This window comes from Accipiter gentilis, chromosome 10 (genome assembly GCF_929443795.1).
Source record: "Accipiter gentilis chromosome 10, bAccGen1.1, whole genome shotgun sequence".
Classification (NCBI taxonomy): Eukaryota; Metazoa; Chordata; class Aves; order Accipitriformes; family Accipitridae; genus Astur; species Astur gentilis.
In genome coordinates, this window is record NC_064889.1 from 5761196 (window position 1) to 5779342 (window position 18147).

Below are 18147 nucleotides of genomic sequence, written 5' to 3' on the forward strand. Positions count from 1 at the left end.
CAGTCATTGTAAGGTGTTAGCCCGCTAGAAATCATGTCATGTAAGTGTTTCCTTTTTTCCTTAAAACACCACCATGAAGTCTTTTGTAAGCTGATGATTCAGATGGAAAACCCATTCCAAAGCTTTCTTTTGCTTGATGTTAGATTTCTAAGTTATAAAACTTAGAAACTTAAAACTTCATTACTATCTTTTTTCTTTTTTTAAATTCTCAGGAACTTGTGCGACTTCTGCAGCAAACAGTCCGATCTTCCCAATATGATAAATATTTTGCAAGCCGTCTTTGTGAGGGGGTTCCCAAAGAAAAGTTAGAGCTGTTGCACCAAAAAGATGACCAGATTTTGGGTCTCAACAATCAGCTTGAAAAGTTAAATCTGGAAAAAGATAGTCTCCAACAGGAAGTAAAGAATCTGAAATGTAAAGTTGGAGAACTCAACGAGCAGCTGGGTATGTTGATGGAAACTATTCAAGCTAAAGATGAAGTGATCATGAAACTTTCTCGTCAACTCAGCGAATGTGAGGACAATACATCCTCTCAAAGTGGAGCAGTAAATTCTTCCATGGCCACCTGTACTAATAAGGAACTACAGGAACTGGACAGACTAAAAGTAAGAGTAATTTCTCTGTCTTGATGGATAGGGTAATCTCTACTCCCTATAAAAACTACTTTCTAGTCTGCTATACTGTTTGAGGAGATCACTACAGCAGTTCTCCAAGATATTCATCAACTGAGGCTTTCTATCCTTGGAATCTACACTTTGGACTGTTATGTGGCAATCTAAACAGGGCTTCTATACTTTGAGCTGGTCTGTACAGCTATAGTACAGCATCCCATACTTTCAGTAATTTAATCATTGGTGGTGTGGAGGAGTGATGTGAGAAATAATCAAAGGAATGGGGAAAAGTAAGGGTAAGAGGAAAATATAAGCATGGAGGAAAACAGCCAGAAAGCTTGCCTTTTTTTTTTTTTCTTTTTAATATTTTTAAGTATCAAAAGTGAGGAAACAAAAGAGCATGTGGAATAGCTAAGGGAAGCTCCGAGGAGGAAAAAGGAGGCGGTGTATAAGAACTTGTTTTACTAATGCTGCTCCAGGTGTTATCAATGCATTTATTTATTTATTTTCATCTAACCTACCTCAGTGAAGGTGTCAGAAGTTCTTAATGGAGTTTCTGAAGTTACCCACTTTGCTCTAAACATGCTTTCTTGCCTTTGGATAAATGTTGTATTCCAAATTAACATTCCAAGGGATTTGGAATACAAGTCAGTCAGTTAAAACGTGTAAATGTTCATAATTTTCTTTCCTATATGTGAGACTGGGAAGTTTTAGAAAATAAAATTGAAACTAGAAATCGATGGCCTTGGCAGAAAGCAGACTGAAGTTTGTAGATGCTGTGGAGTGTGGGAGTATTGTAATTGTTGGGAGGGTTCCAACATGCCCTCATCCCACAACCTCAGGTTTCAGAGGTAGTGCTTGTAGCCTGGAGCTGAGTCCATGAGGCAAGGAAGCTTATTGCTAAGGATTTATGTTTTTGTATGGAGGCAGACATCAAACTTGTACTTTAAATGAAGACTAGTGAGGATAACCAAAACCCAAGGGGCGTTTGCCCCCACTTCTTTTATTGTATGTTATGTGCTTTTGGCTGATGCGCAGCACCATGATCTCTCTGGTGTGTTCAGCATGCAACTTTGTGTTCTCCTCCCTGCTGGTGCAGTCTTGCAGGGCTGGGCTCTGCCCCGTGACAGCAAGCAGTGACCAGCTGCCTTCTGCTGGGAGTCTAGCACTGGAAGGGATGCAAGTGAGGCACAGCACCATCCTGTACACCTCTGCACTCATATTTGGCCTGTGTGTTTGACCTACGTGAAGACTAAAAATACTACTTGATCCTGATATTTTTAATGATAAGTCCTATTAGTAGCTGCTTGTTCTGTATTCCAAGGTATACTTTCATATTCTAAGGTATACTTTCACTGGTAGGCATTTGCTGTTTGTAAGATTATTTTTTTTTATTAAAAATCCAGTTTGTTTTTTTTATCAACAGGACAATCTTCAGGGTTATAAGACCCAGAATAAATTTTTAAATAAGGAGATTTTGGAACTTTCTGCTCTACGAAGAAATGCAGAAGCAAGAGAGAGAGAATGGCAGGCAAAGGTCAGACTGACACAGCATGTTTTTGTTTTGGCAATGTCTAAAACAGTTTTCAAAAATTCATTTGTAAATCTACACAAGGAACATAACTGTGGAACATAATTGGAATGACTTAAATGTATTAAATGTGATAGCTTAAAAAAAAAAGAAAAGAAAGAAATTCCCCCTCCCCCAAACCGAGTTCTTACAGACTAATCTTTCTGAACAGATTCTTGAAAGAAGTAATTGACTTTAAAATAGTGTTGACCAGTGGAACTTTTTCATACATTATGAACACAAGCACGTATATTTCTGAAAACATTGTTTCCTCAGAATTAAGGCTATAATAATTTTCTTGAAGTATGCAAAAGACAGGATGTGTAAGGATTTGATATGTCACCGAGTAGAACTTTCTCCTGAGCACGAAAGATGACTACAGTATGGTGAATGTAACTTTGGAACTGTGTTTCTATATGGATGAATTTGAGTATAGAGAAGTTGCAGGTAAATAATGACAATTTCCATTGCCTAGGGCTAGGAAAAATGCACACATCTGTAGTGAAGGCAAGATACCTGTAATAATGGCTTGGGTAGGGTTTGCTTTTGGGTTTTTTTGGAAACGATGCACAGAGCAGCCAGGTCTAAATGCTGTGGTTTTGGCACGGAAGTGTGTATTTACAATTCCTACATGCTATTACCTAACTTGTGTCTTTAAAATGCCATTTAATTTCTTTTTGTTCAAACATGCATAGACTAAAGCTGTTGCTTTAGAAGCAGAAAAATGGTTAAGTCGTACTTCATACAATGTAACGATAAAGCTTGCTCAGATTTTCCGCATGTAAAAATACATGCAGTAGAAAAATCTCTGGTCTACTATTGTGATTAAAAGACTTTCTGTAAAAAGCCACAAGTATCTGAGGTTTCTTTCCCAAGTACTTTATATACAGAATTTTACAGTAGTGTAATAAAATGCATATATGTTTTTGCTTTCCACACGTAAGGGTTGCTTTATGTTTTCTGGTGGTACAAAAATGTCAAAGTAAAGCTGACTGTTCTTGACTTACAGGTTTCTAAACAACATAAACTAATAGAATAATATTGAAGCAGATTTTAGAAGAAGTGTAGTAGAAAGTAAGTTTCTGAAGACTTCTAATATTATTTATTGTTTTCTGCAGTATACTAGCTTGGAAGCCAAACTCTGTCAGATAGAAAGTAAATACTTGATTTTGCTTCAAGAAATGAAAACTCCTGTTTGTTCAGAGGAGCAGAGTCCTGCTCGTGAGGTCATCACACAGTTACTGGAAGATGCCTTGAAAGCAGAAACAAGTGAACAACCAGAACAAGCGTTTTTCAAACCACACTTGGTCAGGTAATTTGGTCCTATTAAAATAAATGTATGTGTATCTTGGTCAGCAGGTCTGGTTCTAACATTGGATAATGGACAGTGTGGATATATTTGCAGGATTTGGGGTTTTAAATGTATTTGCCTTCATGAATAACAGTATCATCGTGAAATCCTTTTGTCTGTATAAATACATTTATTGTTTTATTTGAGATACAGTATTAAACTTAGACTCAAATGTTGCCATAGAGCTGCTGAAGGTGAGCTACTGAAGAGATGAGTTCATTTGAACTTGACCAGGTTCTTAAATAAATTGCTTAGTCTGTGTAGTGATATATATTGGAATATGGGAACAAAGTCTTTTGTATATGGGATTATAAAAATAATTATTAAATAAAGAATATACTTTAGAAAAATGTTTAATAATTGTTAAAACTTGAAAACTATGGGGAGTGGCTTGAGGGGTAGTTGAAGTGACTTTAGGATGGGAACTCGAGAGTTTTAGGGCTGCTGAACACATTTTTAAAAGCCTTTCTTCTTTTTTCCTTTCTCCATTTCAGTGAATATGATATATATGGTTTTCAGACGGTCCCAGAGGATGATGATGAGGAAAAACTAGTAGCAAAATCACGAGCTTTGGACCTGAGATCGCTTTCTCTCAGTGAAAATCGAGAGATCTCCACAGGAGTAAAATGGGAAAACTATCTTGCAAGCACAATGAATAGAGAGATGATGCGCTGTGTAGAACTGAAGAATCTTATTCGATCAGGAATTCCACATGAACATCGTTCCAAGATGTGGAAATGGTGTGTCAATCTGCATGTTAAAAAATTCAAGGACAGCACTGTTCCTGGGTACTTCCAAACTTTGCTTCAAAATGCTCTGGAAAAACAAAATCCTGCCTCTAAACAAATTGAGTTGGATCTCTTGAGAACTTTGCCAAACAACAAACATTATTCCTCCCCAACATCTGAAGGGATCCAGAAGCTGCGAAATGTGCTGCTGGCGTTTTCATGGAGAAATCCTGATATAGGATATTGCCAAGGGCTCAACAGGTAAGATTTTTCAAATCTTGAGTTATAACTATGCAGTGAAACACTTAATGAGCCTTTCAAATGACATGTATAGCAACGTGCTTTGTACAGCAATTTGCCTTATGGGTTGTATGTTCATAATTTATAATGTTTCAATAAACAAGTACCTATCACTTTTTTTTTTTTTTAAACAATAACAAACCAGAAGACCTGGTTCATGAAACTTGTAAAACAGCTTAGAAAAAGCATTGGAACGGGAATTAACTCACATAAGAAATAGGCTACTTAAATGTAGTTTTACATTGTCAGTTGTAGGGGATCTTTTTGCTTTTGTGTGCAAGAATATTTTTTTTGCTTCTTTTAAACAAGCAGAAATAAATGCTTCAAAGCTGTTTGTACTCTTAAGGCCATGAATTTCAGCATTTCCCTCAGAATGTCTTGAATCAGAATTGCAGTAATCAATTTGAGGATGATTCTCATGTTACAATGCTAAGAAAAATTTGAAGTCATTGCAATTGGCGTTTGCTGAAATAGTTTTGCTACTTTGACATCTGTAGTAAAGGAAGGTATTATTTGAAACAGGTGTGTTGGTATAACTCCCCCCCCCCCCCATCCACATGATATAATACTGTAGATATCAATTTGTGCACTAATTTATGTACTAGAATAGGGTAAAAGACTTGAACTAGAGCAGCTTTGTAATTTGAAACTGCACTGAAGAAGTAGTAGAGTAGAGGCAGTGGATAACGTAGTAGAGGTAGTGAGGTGCTGGTGGTAGCAGTAGTAGAGGTAGTGAATAATGAAGTAATAAGTATTCTTTATCTAAGTATTCTTCACTAGTGGTAACATTCTGTAGGTAAATCATATATTTTTAGTATTAATATTGTCACTGGCATGTCACAAGACATGTCTGAAGAACATAGCTGTTGCAATCCTGAAGCAACATGTCTCTGGTGAATAGAAGGTGTTAGAAATGCTTTTGCTGAATTTGAACTTTCTGTGCAGCATTATTTTCTCCTGGGACGTTTTTGGTTTTACTATAAATTTGCATTTGGTTATACTTGCAGAAGTTAAAAGCAAATTAGGTATTTATTCCATGCTTTAGTCCTCTTAAGCTTTTAAAGAGTGATCGCCTTATTAAGCTGTGTAACGTCAGAAGCAGTTCATGTTGTTACAGCTCCTCTTGCATATGGAACTAAAGTTTACTTGGAGAAATATATTGGAGGTAATCTTTCATATTCAGACAACTATCAGTAACGTGAAGTTAGCCTCTGTTTTGTTTTTTTTTTCTTTCTTTCATAATATTCATTGGAAACAGGAAAACCAGGAATGCTGCTGCTGTTTTGTTGTTTGGTTGTTTTTTTTTCTTTTCCTACTTTTAAGAAATTCTTGGAACAAGTTTAGTCTTTTAAAAAATTTTAGGGCGTTTTGTTTTCCCTGAAAAACCAATGATAGATAAAGACAAAAGTGTTACTTATGTTTATCTCAATGGATATAAAGTAAACGTGCTAGAAAGGGTTTTTCTAAACTCACAACAATTTTGTGTGAAATGCAAGAACCATCTGTTCTTTCTCCTCTTCAGTAATGAAAGACAAAAGTCTGGGAATAGGAGTAGTATATTTAGGTCTTGGAAGCTTCTAATTATTTTGCCTTAGTTTCTGCAAAAATGGCTTCTAGAAAATCACTTTGCTTTTGCCTTTATCTGTTTTCTTATTTAACTGAATAAAAATACTTGGCGTGGCTGAGAAGGCATCTCATTGCCCCATCTCTAAACTTCATTAACAGTTTTGCTGTTTAGTGCTTTCCTGTTAATACACTTATCTCTGCTGAACAGAAAAAAAGGCTTTATTGTAATTGTTCTTAATACATTTTGTGATACTATAATAATCTTTTTATCCAAATAAACCCTATTTTCAGATTGGTAGCGATTGCACTTCTGTACTTGGAACAGGAAGATGCTTTTTGGTGTCTAGTAACAATAGTGGAAGTTTTCATGCCTCGTGATTATTATACTAAGACACTGCTAGGATCTCAGGTATGTGCTCTGCCAAAATAAAGCCTGGTCCTGTAAAGTGCAGCCAGTCAAAAACTTTTCTCTTGAACTGTCTGATAGGCATTTCTGGGGGATGTGTTGAGTTGACAGAGGTGAGTTCCCTGCACCAGGGCCCTTGTTGGGACAAGGACTCCGAGTGCAGCACTGGAATAACTGTTCAATGACCTGCTTGGAGCTCCAGTCCTTAATCCCTCTTCTGATTATTAGCTTCACAACATTGGCTAAGCTGATTTATCATTTCTTTCCTGAAAATTGGGGGTAGGGGGTGGTTATGGGCTCTGTGGGAGAGTGGGCATGAGAATGCATTTTGCAGTACTGTGAGCAGTATATGCTGTAGCACTCCTGTGCTTCCAGATGATGCTCTGGTATGTGCTGCCTCCTCCCTCCAAGCCTTTCTTTCCCCAGCTTGTTCTCTGCTCCGGTGCTCCTGCACCAGTGCAGCACTAGTGACCTGTAGTAGGCACAAAACATCTGTGTGCAACGAGCCCTGTGAGACTGGAGGTGGATTGAGAAGCAAAACGTCGTGTCAGCAAAGGTGGTGAGCACTGGAGTTGCCACATACGTTTTGAGTTGCTCTAGCTTAGAATCGTTAACTAGACAGTCCCAGGTTTCCTTGTTAGCTCTTGAAAAACTTGCACTTACAGATTGGTAACAGTTGTACTTTGGATGACATCTGCGTTGGAAAATTAGGAGCAATAATGTCCTATCTGTTATCTCTTTAGGTTGATCAGCGAGTATTCAAGGATTTAATGAGTGAGAAGCTTCCACGACTGCATGCTCATTTTGAACAATACAAAGTTGATTATACTCTTATAACTTTCAACTGGTTTCTTGTGGTATTTGTGGACAGTGTGGTTAGCGACATCCTTTTTAAAATCTGGGACTCCTTCCTATATGAGGGACCAAAGGTGAACTGAACGAGCTAAGATTTTTTGATTACTACCTGATAACAAAATACTGTGGTGGCACTGAGTGTTGGGTGGAGGAAGGTTGTTTCACAAGAATCCTATCTTGTGAAAAAAAGGCAGGAAATGTGCATAAATAACAAGTCAAAACACTTTACATTTTATCTGTGTTCTGCAAGTTACAAGCTTGAGTTACATGCAAGAATTCTAAATTTTTCCTTTCACCACCCTCCGATTTTTTTTACCTTTGAAAAATAAAGCTATAGGCAGTGCTGTTGACTCCTACGTGCAGCTGTCAATCAGTTTTAAGTAATTATATCAAAATGAGAGCTACTCTTAGAAAGAAGAAAGCTTAAGTGAAGGAGGCAGAAGTTAGAAGTACTGAAAAGATGTAAAAATTAGTTGTAACCAAGTGCTAATGTTTAGCTTGTCTCTGCAGCAACTGTTTTATTTCTGGGGATGTTTAAAGTATAACTGACAAATGACTATCTGGGCTTCTATCTCATAGATTAAAGGGGTGGGCGTGAAGGAATTTTCACGTTTTCTACTTGTCGAATTGCAGTGAAATAAGATAGGTGCAGGAAAAAAATCATTGGATTCAAATACAATAATAACACTAAAGCAGATGTTTTAGGCAATTGGAGAGGAGAGTTATAAGTAGACAAAACCTCTGTGTTAGCTAGATTTCTTGTTGGCCTCATCTGAGCAGTGGTGTTTTGGTTGTGTGTTCATTCAAATCAGTTTTAAGCATCATGGTATTTTGTAAAGGCAGCCAGGTCCAGACTGACGAAGTTCAGAACTTACTGAAGCCTTTTCAGAAGGAAGGGAAATAACACTGCTTCCAGCTTATGCCAAAGTTGATTGACAAACTGGTATCAGAAATTCCTTCAACATCAGTCCCCCAATGTGTTGAGAAAATGCAGGGCATTGGAAAACAGCCTGTTTAAAAAGCAAAACTTAATTTTAGCTCTGAAGTAACTTAATAAATACATTCAACAGGCCCAGCAGTCTTTGTTCTACAATTGAATTAGTAATTCAAAGCTTCAAAGAATTTGTGTGCTATAAATCCAATATTGTATTCTGGATAGAACTGCAGAACACCTTGTGTTGGTTACAGGCCACAACAGAAGTTTTTGGCAGCTTTTGGAGATCGGGGACGGGGCAAGGAGTGGCAGGGAAGGGAGATAGAGGGAGGTGTGATTAGATAGCTCAAATGCAGCGTGTAGGAAGAGTTAACACTTTTCCTTTCAGTTTACAATAGATAATAATGAGAATCAGTGCATTCTGTTCTTATAAAGACCCAAACATTGTATGTATTTTTATCAGGTAATATTCCGATTTGCCCTGGCACTTTTTAAATACAAAGAAGAGGAGATCTTAAAACTGCAAGATTCAATGTCCATTTTCAAGTACCTTCGATATTTCACACGCACGATACTTGATGCTAGGTGGGTAACTCAAACTTGTGTGTAATTGAAAGACTTGGAGTGCAGCATTGAAGTTGTCTGTTGTGGGGATTTTTGTTTTATTTTTATTTAGATCTTAATTTAGATATAAAGCAAGTAGAAATGAAACTAAGTAATATTTCTCATGAGTAGTTTTATCTAGCAGAGACAAAAGTACAAGTGATGAATGCATGATTGTAAATTTTTAGGTATGATAGATTACTTTGCCAGGTTGGTCTTGTTTAGCAGTTGTATCACAGTAGCAGCACTTTAGAATTTCAACCATAGGTGAAGTCTGCCCCTGCATTGCAAATACAACTTATGTTGTAAAATGTTTTATGATAAATAAAACCACCACAGTATTAAAAATGTGAGCTATGACTGACCAGGTTTAGATCTCTTATGCATGCATCATTAATGCATAGGCTAATGCCACATAACTCCAGCTGATTTTAAGATATATTTTGAAGCAGAGAATAAATACAAATTAGATTCTCCTCTGTTCTTCAGTCCTTGCATAAGAATTACAGTTTGTAAATTAGGGTCTAATGTTTTTAGGTTCCTAGTTTCAAGACTGTAGAGCAGCAGATGAATCTAAAAAGAAAAGTTATACTGGGATTGGTTTAATGTCTGAAAATGTTTTGCACAGATACTGAAACTCACTGAATTTGAGTTTAGTACAAAATCATATACTGGAATCTGAGGTTTTGTTTTTACCATAATAAATTCCATATGAATTTAGGCTTATACTTTGGCTCCTACTGCAAGAGCTATTTAGTATTTTTACTTCCTGTGTTTGTTTTGACTGGAGAGAAGTTAAAACTGAATAATCTTACTCTATTTAAAAAGGATTGCTGGGACTGATGCAGGCAGAATGTTCTGCAACTGATTTATATGCTAAAAGTCTTGATAACAGATGTTGCTTCCTCTGCTGAAACCTCTCCAAAAACTTTCAAGGGGGAGTTGCGTGGTGCTTTCTATTTTAGCATTCCCCCCTTTGATTTGAAAAATGCTGGGCAGTTGTACTCAGCTGTTTGTGACCAAAATAAATGCTAACTCTGATTCCAAATCTGGAAGTGACAGAGAAGTGTGTTCTTGATTTTGGGAAGAGGGTGCACATATTTTTAACAGAAAACAATAAATAAAACAAACTTTTGGATATTTTATAGTCAATAAATAGGCTATTTTATAGCTTATAATCAAATGTGTAATATGTAGTACTGCACAGTATTGCCAGGAACTAAAGATTGCAAAAGAAGGGGGGGGGGGTTTAAAAAAAAATTTTTGAACAAAATTTTGATATCTAATCAGAGCTGCAGATTTGCCTTTTATTTCCTTTTCCAATTATGTAACGGGAATGATGTCTTGGCTCTCCTGTCTAAACTTTCTGGTCCTGAAATAACCTATTTTAAAGATTTCTAATATTGCTGGAAGAGATGTCATTTTGATGTTAACGAGATGAGCTAATCGGGTATCTTTAGCAGATGGTAAGTTCAGGTGAGGACAGAATTCAGTGTATCAAAGATATTTACAATAGAGAGAAACTGTGCTGGTCTGTAGATACCCGTTTTCTTAGGATTTTCAAAGTCGGAGTTGAAAGTAGTGGTGCAGTGCCACCTAGGGGATATGAATTTGCCTGCTAGAAGTGATAAGGCATGATTCAAATTACTTGGTTTCTTATTCTACCATTTTGTAAAAGTTCTACAGCATCAAAATTTAAACAATACAAAAGCGTGTAGAATGATGTCTTTCCTGATATGGGCAAAAAGTAATCTTGTTGTAGAGGAAAAATTCAGAAAGAGAATTTTTATAGAATTCATGGACATCCTGAATGGGTTAGAAAAATATTTTGCGCAGAATTTCTAAGTTTAAGCTTTCTGGTGGGGAAAAGTCTCTACAGATGTGTGCATAATTATATTCTAGGTTATAGGATGTCATAGTTAGGTTTTTCTGCAGGTGAAAGTTGTGTTCCATACCATGTTGTGCGCAGGTAGAGAAGCTCTTGGAATATGTTCTGTTTATAAATAGCAGGAAATTCTTCTTGTTCACTCAAGAACACAAACCTAGGGAGAGCTTAGCCTTAAATAAGCTGTCTAAATAAATTTTCTTAATATTTGGATTCATCTGATAATTAAACTAGAATAAGTTAAATTCCAGTTCCCCTTTTTCCCTTAGTAAATACTGAGATTTTTTAGGTTAGATCAACAGTAATAATGTAGTTAACTCTGTCTTTGGACTGATTAGGCAGATCAGTTACTAGTTTTTCTGTGACTGACTGACAGTATGATGGAGCATGACTCTGGAGGGGTGATGGACACTCTTGTGGTGCTTTGCTATGTGATCTGATGAGCTTGAGTTGACACTAGCTCAGAGATCTCTCTACTCCAGCCAGCAGAATCCCAGAGCTTTCTCACTGTATCATGAAGTTTGGCTTATAAATGTTTTGTATTATCCTTGTCTGTGTTTGTATTATCTCAGGTTTTATCTGGTCTCTTACACCAGTTCATTATCTTGGGTAACTTAAGAGCTGACTGTCCTGGGATTGAGTGACCTTCAGTGAGTTATATGGAGGAAGTTATCCGATCTGTGATCGGGTAACTGGACGTACCAAGTGTTCAGTCTAGCCAATTAGCATTGATTAGCCAAGCTTACATCTTCTGTTCAGTGTTGTCAAGGCTGTAATCACTATAGCATTATGCAGAGTTTGCATTTGGCTTTGCGAACCATTGAGCATTTGATAACACTTTATCACTTGAACTAACTATACAACTGAGTGCTTTATAGAACTTTCTTGCAATACTGGTAACATCTGAGACCTCTCAGCTATGTGAAGGAGACCAGAGATATCAGCTATATACTAAATATTTGATATGGATGAAGTTCAAACCTGATTTTAAAAAACACGAAATATGAATGATTGTTTTCTAACGCTGTATAATCTTACAGGAAACTGACTGGTATTGCTTTTGGAGACCTGAATCCTTTTCCATTACGTCAGATCAGGAACCGGAGGACCTATCACCTGGAGAAAGTGCGTCTTGAACTAACTGAACTAGAAGCCATTCGTGAGGATTTCCTGCGTGAACGAGAGACGTGTGTAGAAAAAAGAGACCTTATTAGTGATGATGAGGAGGATAGTTGAAACTACTCAACATAAACTTTTCTTTGGGATTGTGACCAAAGTGAGTTAACCTCCAAAACACTTTATTAATCCTGTCAAACAGAATGTAAACTAGTTGCTTTTGGAAATATGCAGGACAGATTTCCAAACCCCAGCACTTTCGGAAATACTGCTTTGTATGGAGGCCAAACACTTCTGTTTACATTTATGTTCATGGAATTGTATGTAGAGCACTTAGTATCTGTCTCAGTTTAGTCAATCAGCTGAATTGCCAGTTGTTTTCCTGCAGCACACTGTTAGTGCCTGTATGTGAAACAGTAGTAAGAAAAGTCCACGCTTTGTTTACTACATTTATTGCCATTCTACCTTTTTTGGATGCAATCATGTTTTTTGTAGCACATGTTCTATGTGGGAGGACATTGTATTTTTGGTTTCAGATTGGTTCAATAAATGGCTTTCATCATGTTGTCCTTGAATAAACTAGGCATTCTTCAGGTCACAAACTAGAAAAGTATGGAATGAAGCACAGGAAGAACTTTTACATTCTTTTGTCTTTTCCTGAAGTGACATGAAATGGATCATCAAACAGAACACTTGAATATATGTACTTAAAGTAAAGGTAAAATAAGTACCTATTTGTCACTGAGTGTTCAGTGTATACTGAAACAGTGATATCAGACATCATTTATGCTTTTCTGGGCAGCTGTGTTGATAAAGATTCTTGTTAATGCAAAGTGCTTTATAGATTAAATTGTTTAGTCAATTTTATTTCTATTCACTTTTTTGATTGCAATGTCTCAAAAAGACCACAACCAAAACCCAGCTATTATGGAAAAAGAATGGAGCTTGTCACAGGAGTACCATGTTTTAGTAGCTAATTAGTTGTGTATCTGGTGGTTTGGGGTTTTTTTTTTATATTTTTTATTTTAATGCTTCTTCCTATTTAGGGCTTAAAATAAGATGATGTCTTGATCTTTAAGAAGAAACATAGCATTCTTTTTGCATGAATGTATAACTATTGTACAATAGTGGTAGCGATAGGATTCCTAAAACAAATACTTATCAATCAATCAAAGGAGCCTAAAGGTCACAGCACGCACACAGAAATTCAAGATCCTTTTCCAGCAGAATAATGCAATATTCTCTTAATGTGCTCAACTTTGCTGTGAGTGTTGAATGCACATCCTACAAGACAGCTGTAAGGAAACATTTGGGGTGTTCAGCTGTAGTGTTTCTGACTGGAAGTGTGATTGGAGGCCATTCTTTCTCATTTGATGACTAGCAATACTCTTAAATGGGTCTGAGGGCGAGGAAGGTTTCTTTCTTGCTGGCTCTTCTCTGGACTTTTGCAATGTCCTTTCTTGAGCTGTTGGATCTTCAGAATGTTGGATTAGCTTAAATGTTGTGTCTGGATGCATCATGATAAAACTAGCATTCAAATACTAGGCAGCAAATTGCTCAGCTCTGGGAAAGTGATTAATTGGCAAAAACCAAAACTGGTCATTGGGAACAGTCAAGTGCATCAAGCATCTACTTTGTTTTCTCTTGGTTTTCTGAGAACAAATAGGATTTCTTTATCAGGTATACTCATGTAATTGTTTTAGGAAACTTAAGTGTGTGCAGGGAGAAATCCTGCTTCTGTTTCACAGCACTTTTTTTTTTTTTTTTTTTTTTGAGAATGTATTTGTAGCCTTCTTTAAATAAGCATATTATCACTCAGTTTATCTGGAAGGGAAATATTTAATCAGTGGTGAACATTGTAACTTACAGGACTACTTTTGGTATAAAATGTATGCTTCTTCTTATATGATGTAATTTTTAATTAGCCAACAAATCCTTGCCAATGAGGGACACGTGGTATGATCATCTTGATTTGTGTGTTATTTGTGTTCTAAAATGTCCCCTACCTTGTCTGTTGTCAGCAGTAGTTTGGGGTTTTTTTTATTCCCTAGTTACTCTTGGTTGTGTACTTGAGCTCATTAGGCAGGTTTTTCATATTATTGCATGTACTGTATTCTTTTTTTACTTACAATCAGTGTTTGAGTGTAAAAATGGGACCAGGTTTTCTAATTTTCTAGTTATGCTGTCTTGGTTTTGAAAGAGCTGGTCTCTAAATCAATCTGTAATGTCTGCTTTTTTTTTTGTAATCTTGTTTTCAAGTGTTAAATGCAATCTTTCTAAGCTGAAGATCTTCCTTCCAGTAGCAACAGTTGACGTGTTAAGGTGAAGAATTTAGAAGTATGTACCCACCCTACTCCTACAAGTCTATTATTCCTGGTGAAGGAATTTAGAAGTATGTACCTACCCTACTCCTACAAGTCTATTATTCCTGGGGTTTGAGTCTTCTCTAGGAACTAGTCCTATGACTTTAGGAGATGTTTTCAGAGTGATTTCACTGAAGTCTTTATGTTGTGAAGATAAAACCAACTTTAGGGCAACTGTTCAGGAAGTTCTCTAGCTGATAAAACATGACCTGCAATGTTACAGGGCCATTTCTTTTTTACAGTTGTGCTGATGGTTAAATTTATGTGTGTGTGTGTGTTGCTCTGTTTCATTATGTAAGTTGTTACCCAATTGTACAGTAAAACTAAGTAGCTCTGTTTATTATGACACTATGTGAATCTAATACATGAATGTTAGGAAGCTTATGGAAATCATGTTGTCTCTGGGTATTTTGTTAGCTTGCAAATATGAAATGAGTTAATGCTGTTACACTCAAGTTCCCAGCGAGCTGTTGGCTTCATTTTGTTAAGCATTGTTACTGATGCCTTAATTAAAACGTCAAAAAATTGCAGAGTCATCTAACCTCTGACCACTAGGAAGTCTACATAGAACAAAAACGAGATGCATATAGCAGGAAGCAATGTCAGGGGAAGCTTGCCTTGCTGTTGCAAATGTCTTTGGGTGACTATTAAGTTTTATAGTGATGGTTAATCTGGTAACTTTGAAGAGTATTAACTAGTTAGGGACATGCAAGATACACAGGCAGTATTTAAACCTGATGAAACCAAGCAAAAATACAGTGTGAATCAGTGGCCTGCAAAAGCTGAACTGCATAGATACGAAGTGTTTGTATCTAGGGGTAAACTTCTGAAATGGCGCATGAGGATTTAAGGTTCATGCCAGCTACTTAGTAGGAAATTGACCTGTTAAAAAATAGCCTTAGCAGTCTTTATTTGCATTATCTTCAAGATGATGCACGTATGTGCAAGGAGTTCCTTATGCATGGTTCCCAGTATATGTGATGTAAACCAAACCACTAAGTTGCGTCTCGCAGAATATTCCTCTCTCTTCATACACCTATGCCTGGCTTTCCAGTGATGAAACTTCTGGTTACTTGTTTAAAATGTTCTATTATCTTCTGTTAAATAGGCAAACAATTGGTGCACTACACCTCTAGCTATTAAAACTGCACAGTATTTCAGCTTTACCTGTACATGTGTACAGGTAGCGTTATCCAGTGTTATCAGATTGTTTGGTGTGTTTTGTTTTTTACCAGCTGTGTAATCAGTAAAACAGATTTTTTTTGTTGCGCTTTGGGTGTCTTCTGTGAGAGAATCTCCCCTTCCCCTCAGTCTTTGTAAACATGGTAAGATATTTCAGCAGAAAAGGAAAGATTTTTTTTTTTCTTCCTTAAGACATCAGGAATGAATGAATGGTCTTAAATTTTAGAGTTGTATGTTCAGTCGTGCTTAACTGAGAAATGGAAAATTAATCAATTTCATGAAATTATGTAGCTGTTTAAGTGAATGTTCCCTCAAGTGCCATGTTAGAAATCAGCAATATGCGGTACAAGAAATTTGAATCACAAAACATAAGTGATGTTATTTTCATAAAGATTGATGTAAAGAAAAAATAAATTGTTTACTACTTTGCAGCTTGCTATGGTTCTTTTTTCCTTTTTTTTTTTTCTTTTTCTTTCCGTAACAGGTGGAAATAACTCCAGGTGCCATCAGAACAGAACAGTAGTAAAGCTGGTGGGTTTTTTCTGATAATGTGATTTGAGAGAGTCTCTGTAGAGGAACATATATGCAAATTTGGCTTTGAAGCATGAAAATGTGAACTATAGACATGTTGCATGCAGGTGATGCTGACTGGGTAAACTCATGATTGGTGTCCTTAGTTTCTTGGGAGAGGAGAGAAAGAGAAGGGAGATTAAATTTGTGTGAGTGTTCACAGGGAACACACTTCCTAAGAAAGATACGTATTTGTTTGATATATCCTGACACCGAAAGCCTCTTTTTAATAGGCTTGGGCACTGATGTTCTGCTAAAGCCTTTGGTAGCCAAGTGCATAATTTCAGCTGCTTTGAAAATTTAACGAAGTACTGAATTAATTTGGAAATCTAGCCTCAATGTCTGTCTGTCAGATATGATTTTTGCATTTTGGAGTTACCTTGATTCCCTTAAAGAGGCTATTGAGTATCTCACTCAGCTGCTTCACATATAAAACTTAACCACTAAATGTTTGTGAGGGATGAAAAATAAGAGTTGGGAAACCACTTTAATTGCATGTCCACGCAGATCTTTCACAGTAGACATGAATAGGGCACAGTTTTTGTCCTCTGGCTCTGCTACAGGATGGCAAGCTGTTAAGAGTAGATACTGGCACAGTTGGAGGTCTGTTCAAAGGGGTTGCAAAACAGGATAGAGAGCGGCAATTGAGGCAGAACATGACTATGGCCTAAGGACCTCTTCTCTATACTGAAAATTTAAGTCAAAGGAATAAACAGAAAATTCTGCGAAGAGAGTGCATACGGAGCAATGTCCTCACTTGGACACTTGGCATATTTAGCTTGACTAGGTTGTGTTGCCCTAGCAGCTGCTGGGGCCTGTTGAAGAACAGCTGAGGCTCCTGTTTCCTCCTTGGGAGGACTGAGCTTGAGACATCTGTTCTCAGTGGAATTGCAACAAGGATGTGAGTATGGCTGATGCGTTGTTAAATACCTTATTCCTAAGAAATGCATTAACTTAGAAGGGACAGATTGCAGCTCACCTACTCTGAACTGAGACCAAATACCTGCAGAGTCTCTCTCTCTCTCTCTGTTTGGGGTGCCTCAGAGATGCAGAGAACACACTGAAGCCTGCTGGTATTACAATAATATCAGGTGTTCATTCTGTGGGATTTTCAGAAGTGCTAAACATAGTTTCCTTATCTGCAGCTCCTTGACCTCACTGGAAGCAGAATCCATGTAGTGCTGAAGCTTTAAGAATTCCCACACATGAAATACACTCGCTCAGATAATGCAAAGGAAGGGTGTACTCTGCCTTGGAAGTTTGCCCCCTGGAAAAGAAGGTAAAAGGTTCAATCACAATGAAGTTAGTAGAGCGGTATTTCCATCATGATACTATGCTGTACAAGCCATACTTCTCTAGAGTTATACCCATCTACAATGCTAGCTTTTCAGATGATTAGACTAGAAAGCAAAACTTGGGACTACATACTGAACATGCTATTAAAAAACAAAATAGTTATTTAATAAGAAAACTATTCTCTATGCTAAATTAGTCTGGGGTGTTGTAAAGAGAAGTAAAGCAATTAAAACATTCAACAGTAGAATATACCAGTAAATTAAGATGACTTCGGCCTTAATTAAGATACTCCTGGCCTTGAGTAACTGCTTTCTGCCCATGTGTTTCAGATGAGGTGTACCTTTTGTGTGTACAAAAGGTACATTTTTGCAGTGAGTTGCCTCGAAGACTTGAGGTTTGAGCTGATGAACTGTCTTGGTGATGTATTCAGGCACTGTGATTGGTGATTAAACTGTGAAATAAGCTATTTACCTGTTTTTATAATGGCAGGTGGTATTTTTCTGGTATTTAAGCCTGGGACTCCCCCTTTGAAACATAAGGTACAGGCTTCCTTTATTGCTTCCCGAAGGAGACTGGTAAATGCACGGCTAGCAGACACCGCAGCGTTTGCTTGTTCTGCCTGCTTCAAATGCTACTCAGCTTTGAGTTTTCCTTCCTGTTCTTGTCCTGTATGCACATAAAGGCTTTTGCCCTGATTGCCAAAGATGTTACACAGAAGTCTGAGTGTTTTAAGGGTGAGCAACTAAAGAAAGATGTAAGAGCAGTATCTTACTAATGAAGAACCTGTATTTTGGTTTGTAAACTGTATGGA

The 18147-nt window shown here is 37.1% G+C and overlaps 1 protein-coding gene across 4 annotated transcripts in view; it reads left to right on the forward strand.

Moving 5' to 3' along the window:
- Window positions 1-18147, forward strand: part of TBC1D2B (TBC1 domain family member 2B) — a 41979-nt gene that overhangs the window by 22179 nt on the left and 1653 nt on the right. The window contains exons 6-13 of one of the 4 annotated variants that reach the window (XM_049812415.1): window positions 213-605; window positions 2038-2148; window positions 3300-3493; window positions 4027-4521; window positions 6418-6535; window positions 7276-7461; window positions 8785-8906; window positions 11850-12085. In XM_049812415.1, coding sequence (XP_049668372.1) covers window positions 213-605; window positions 2038-2148; window positions 3300-3493; window positions 4027-4521; window positions 6418-6535; window positions 7276-7461; window positions 8785-8906; window positions 11850-12045 — 1815 coding nt within the window. In that variant the 3' untranslated portion in view covers window positions 12046-12085. Of the gene's footprint in view, window positions 1-212; window positions 606-2037; window positions 2149-3299; window positions 3494-4026; window positions 4522-6417; window positions 6536-7275; window positions 7462-8784; window positions 8907-11849; window positions 13711-18147 lie in introns of those variants that run through there. The other 3 variants (XM_049812414.1, XM_049812416.1, XM_049812417.1) reach the window with 3 other exon arrangements.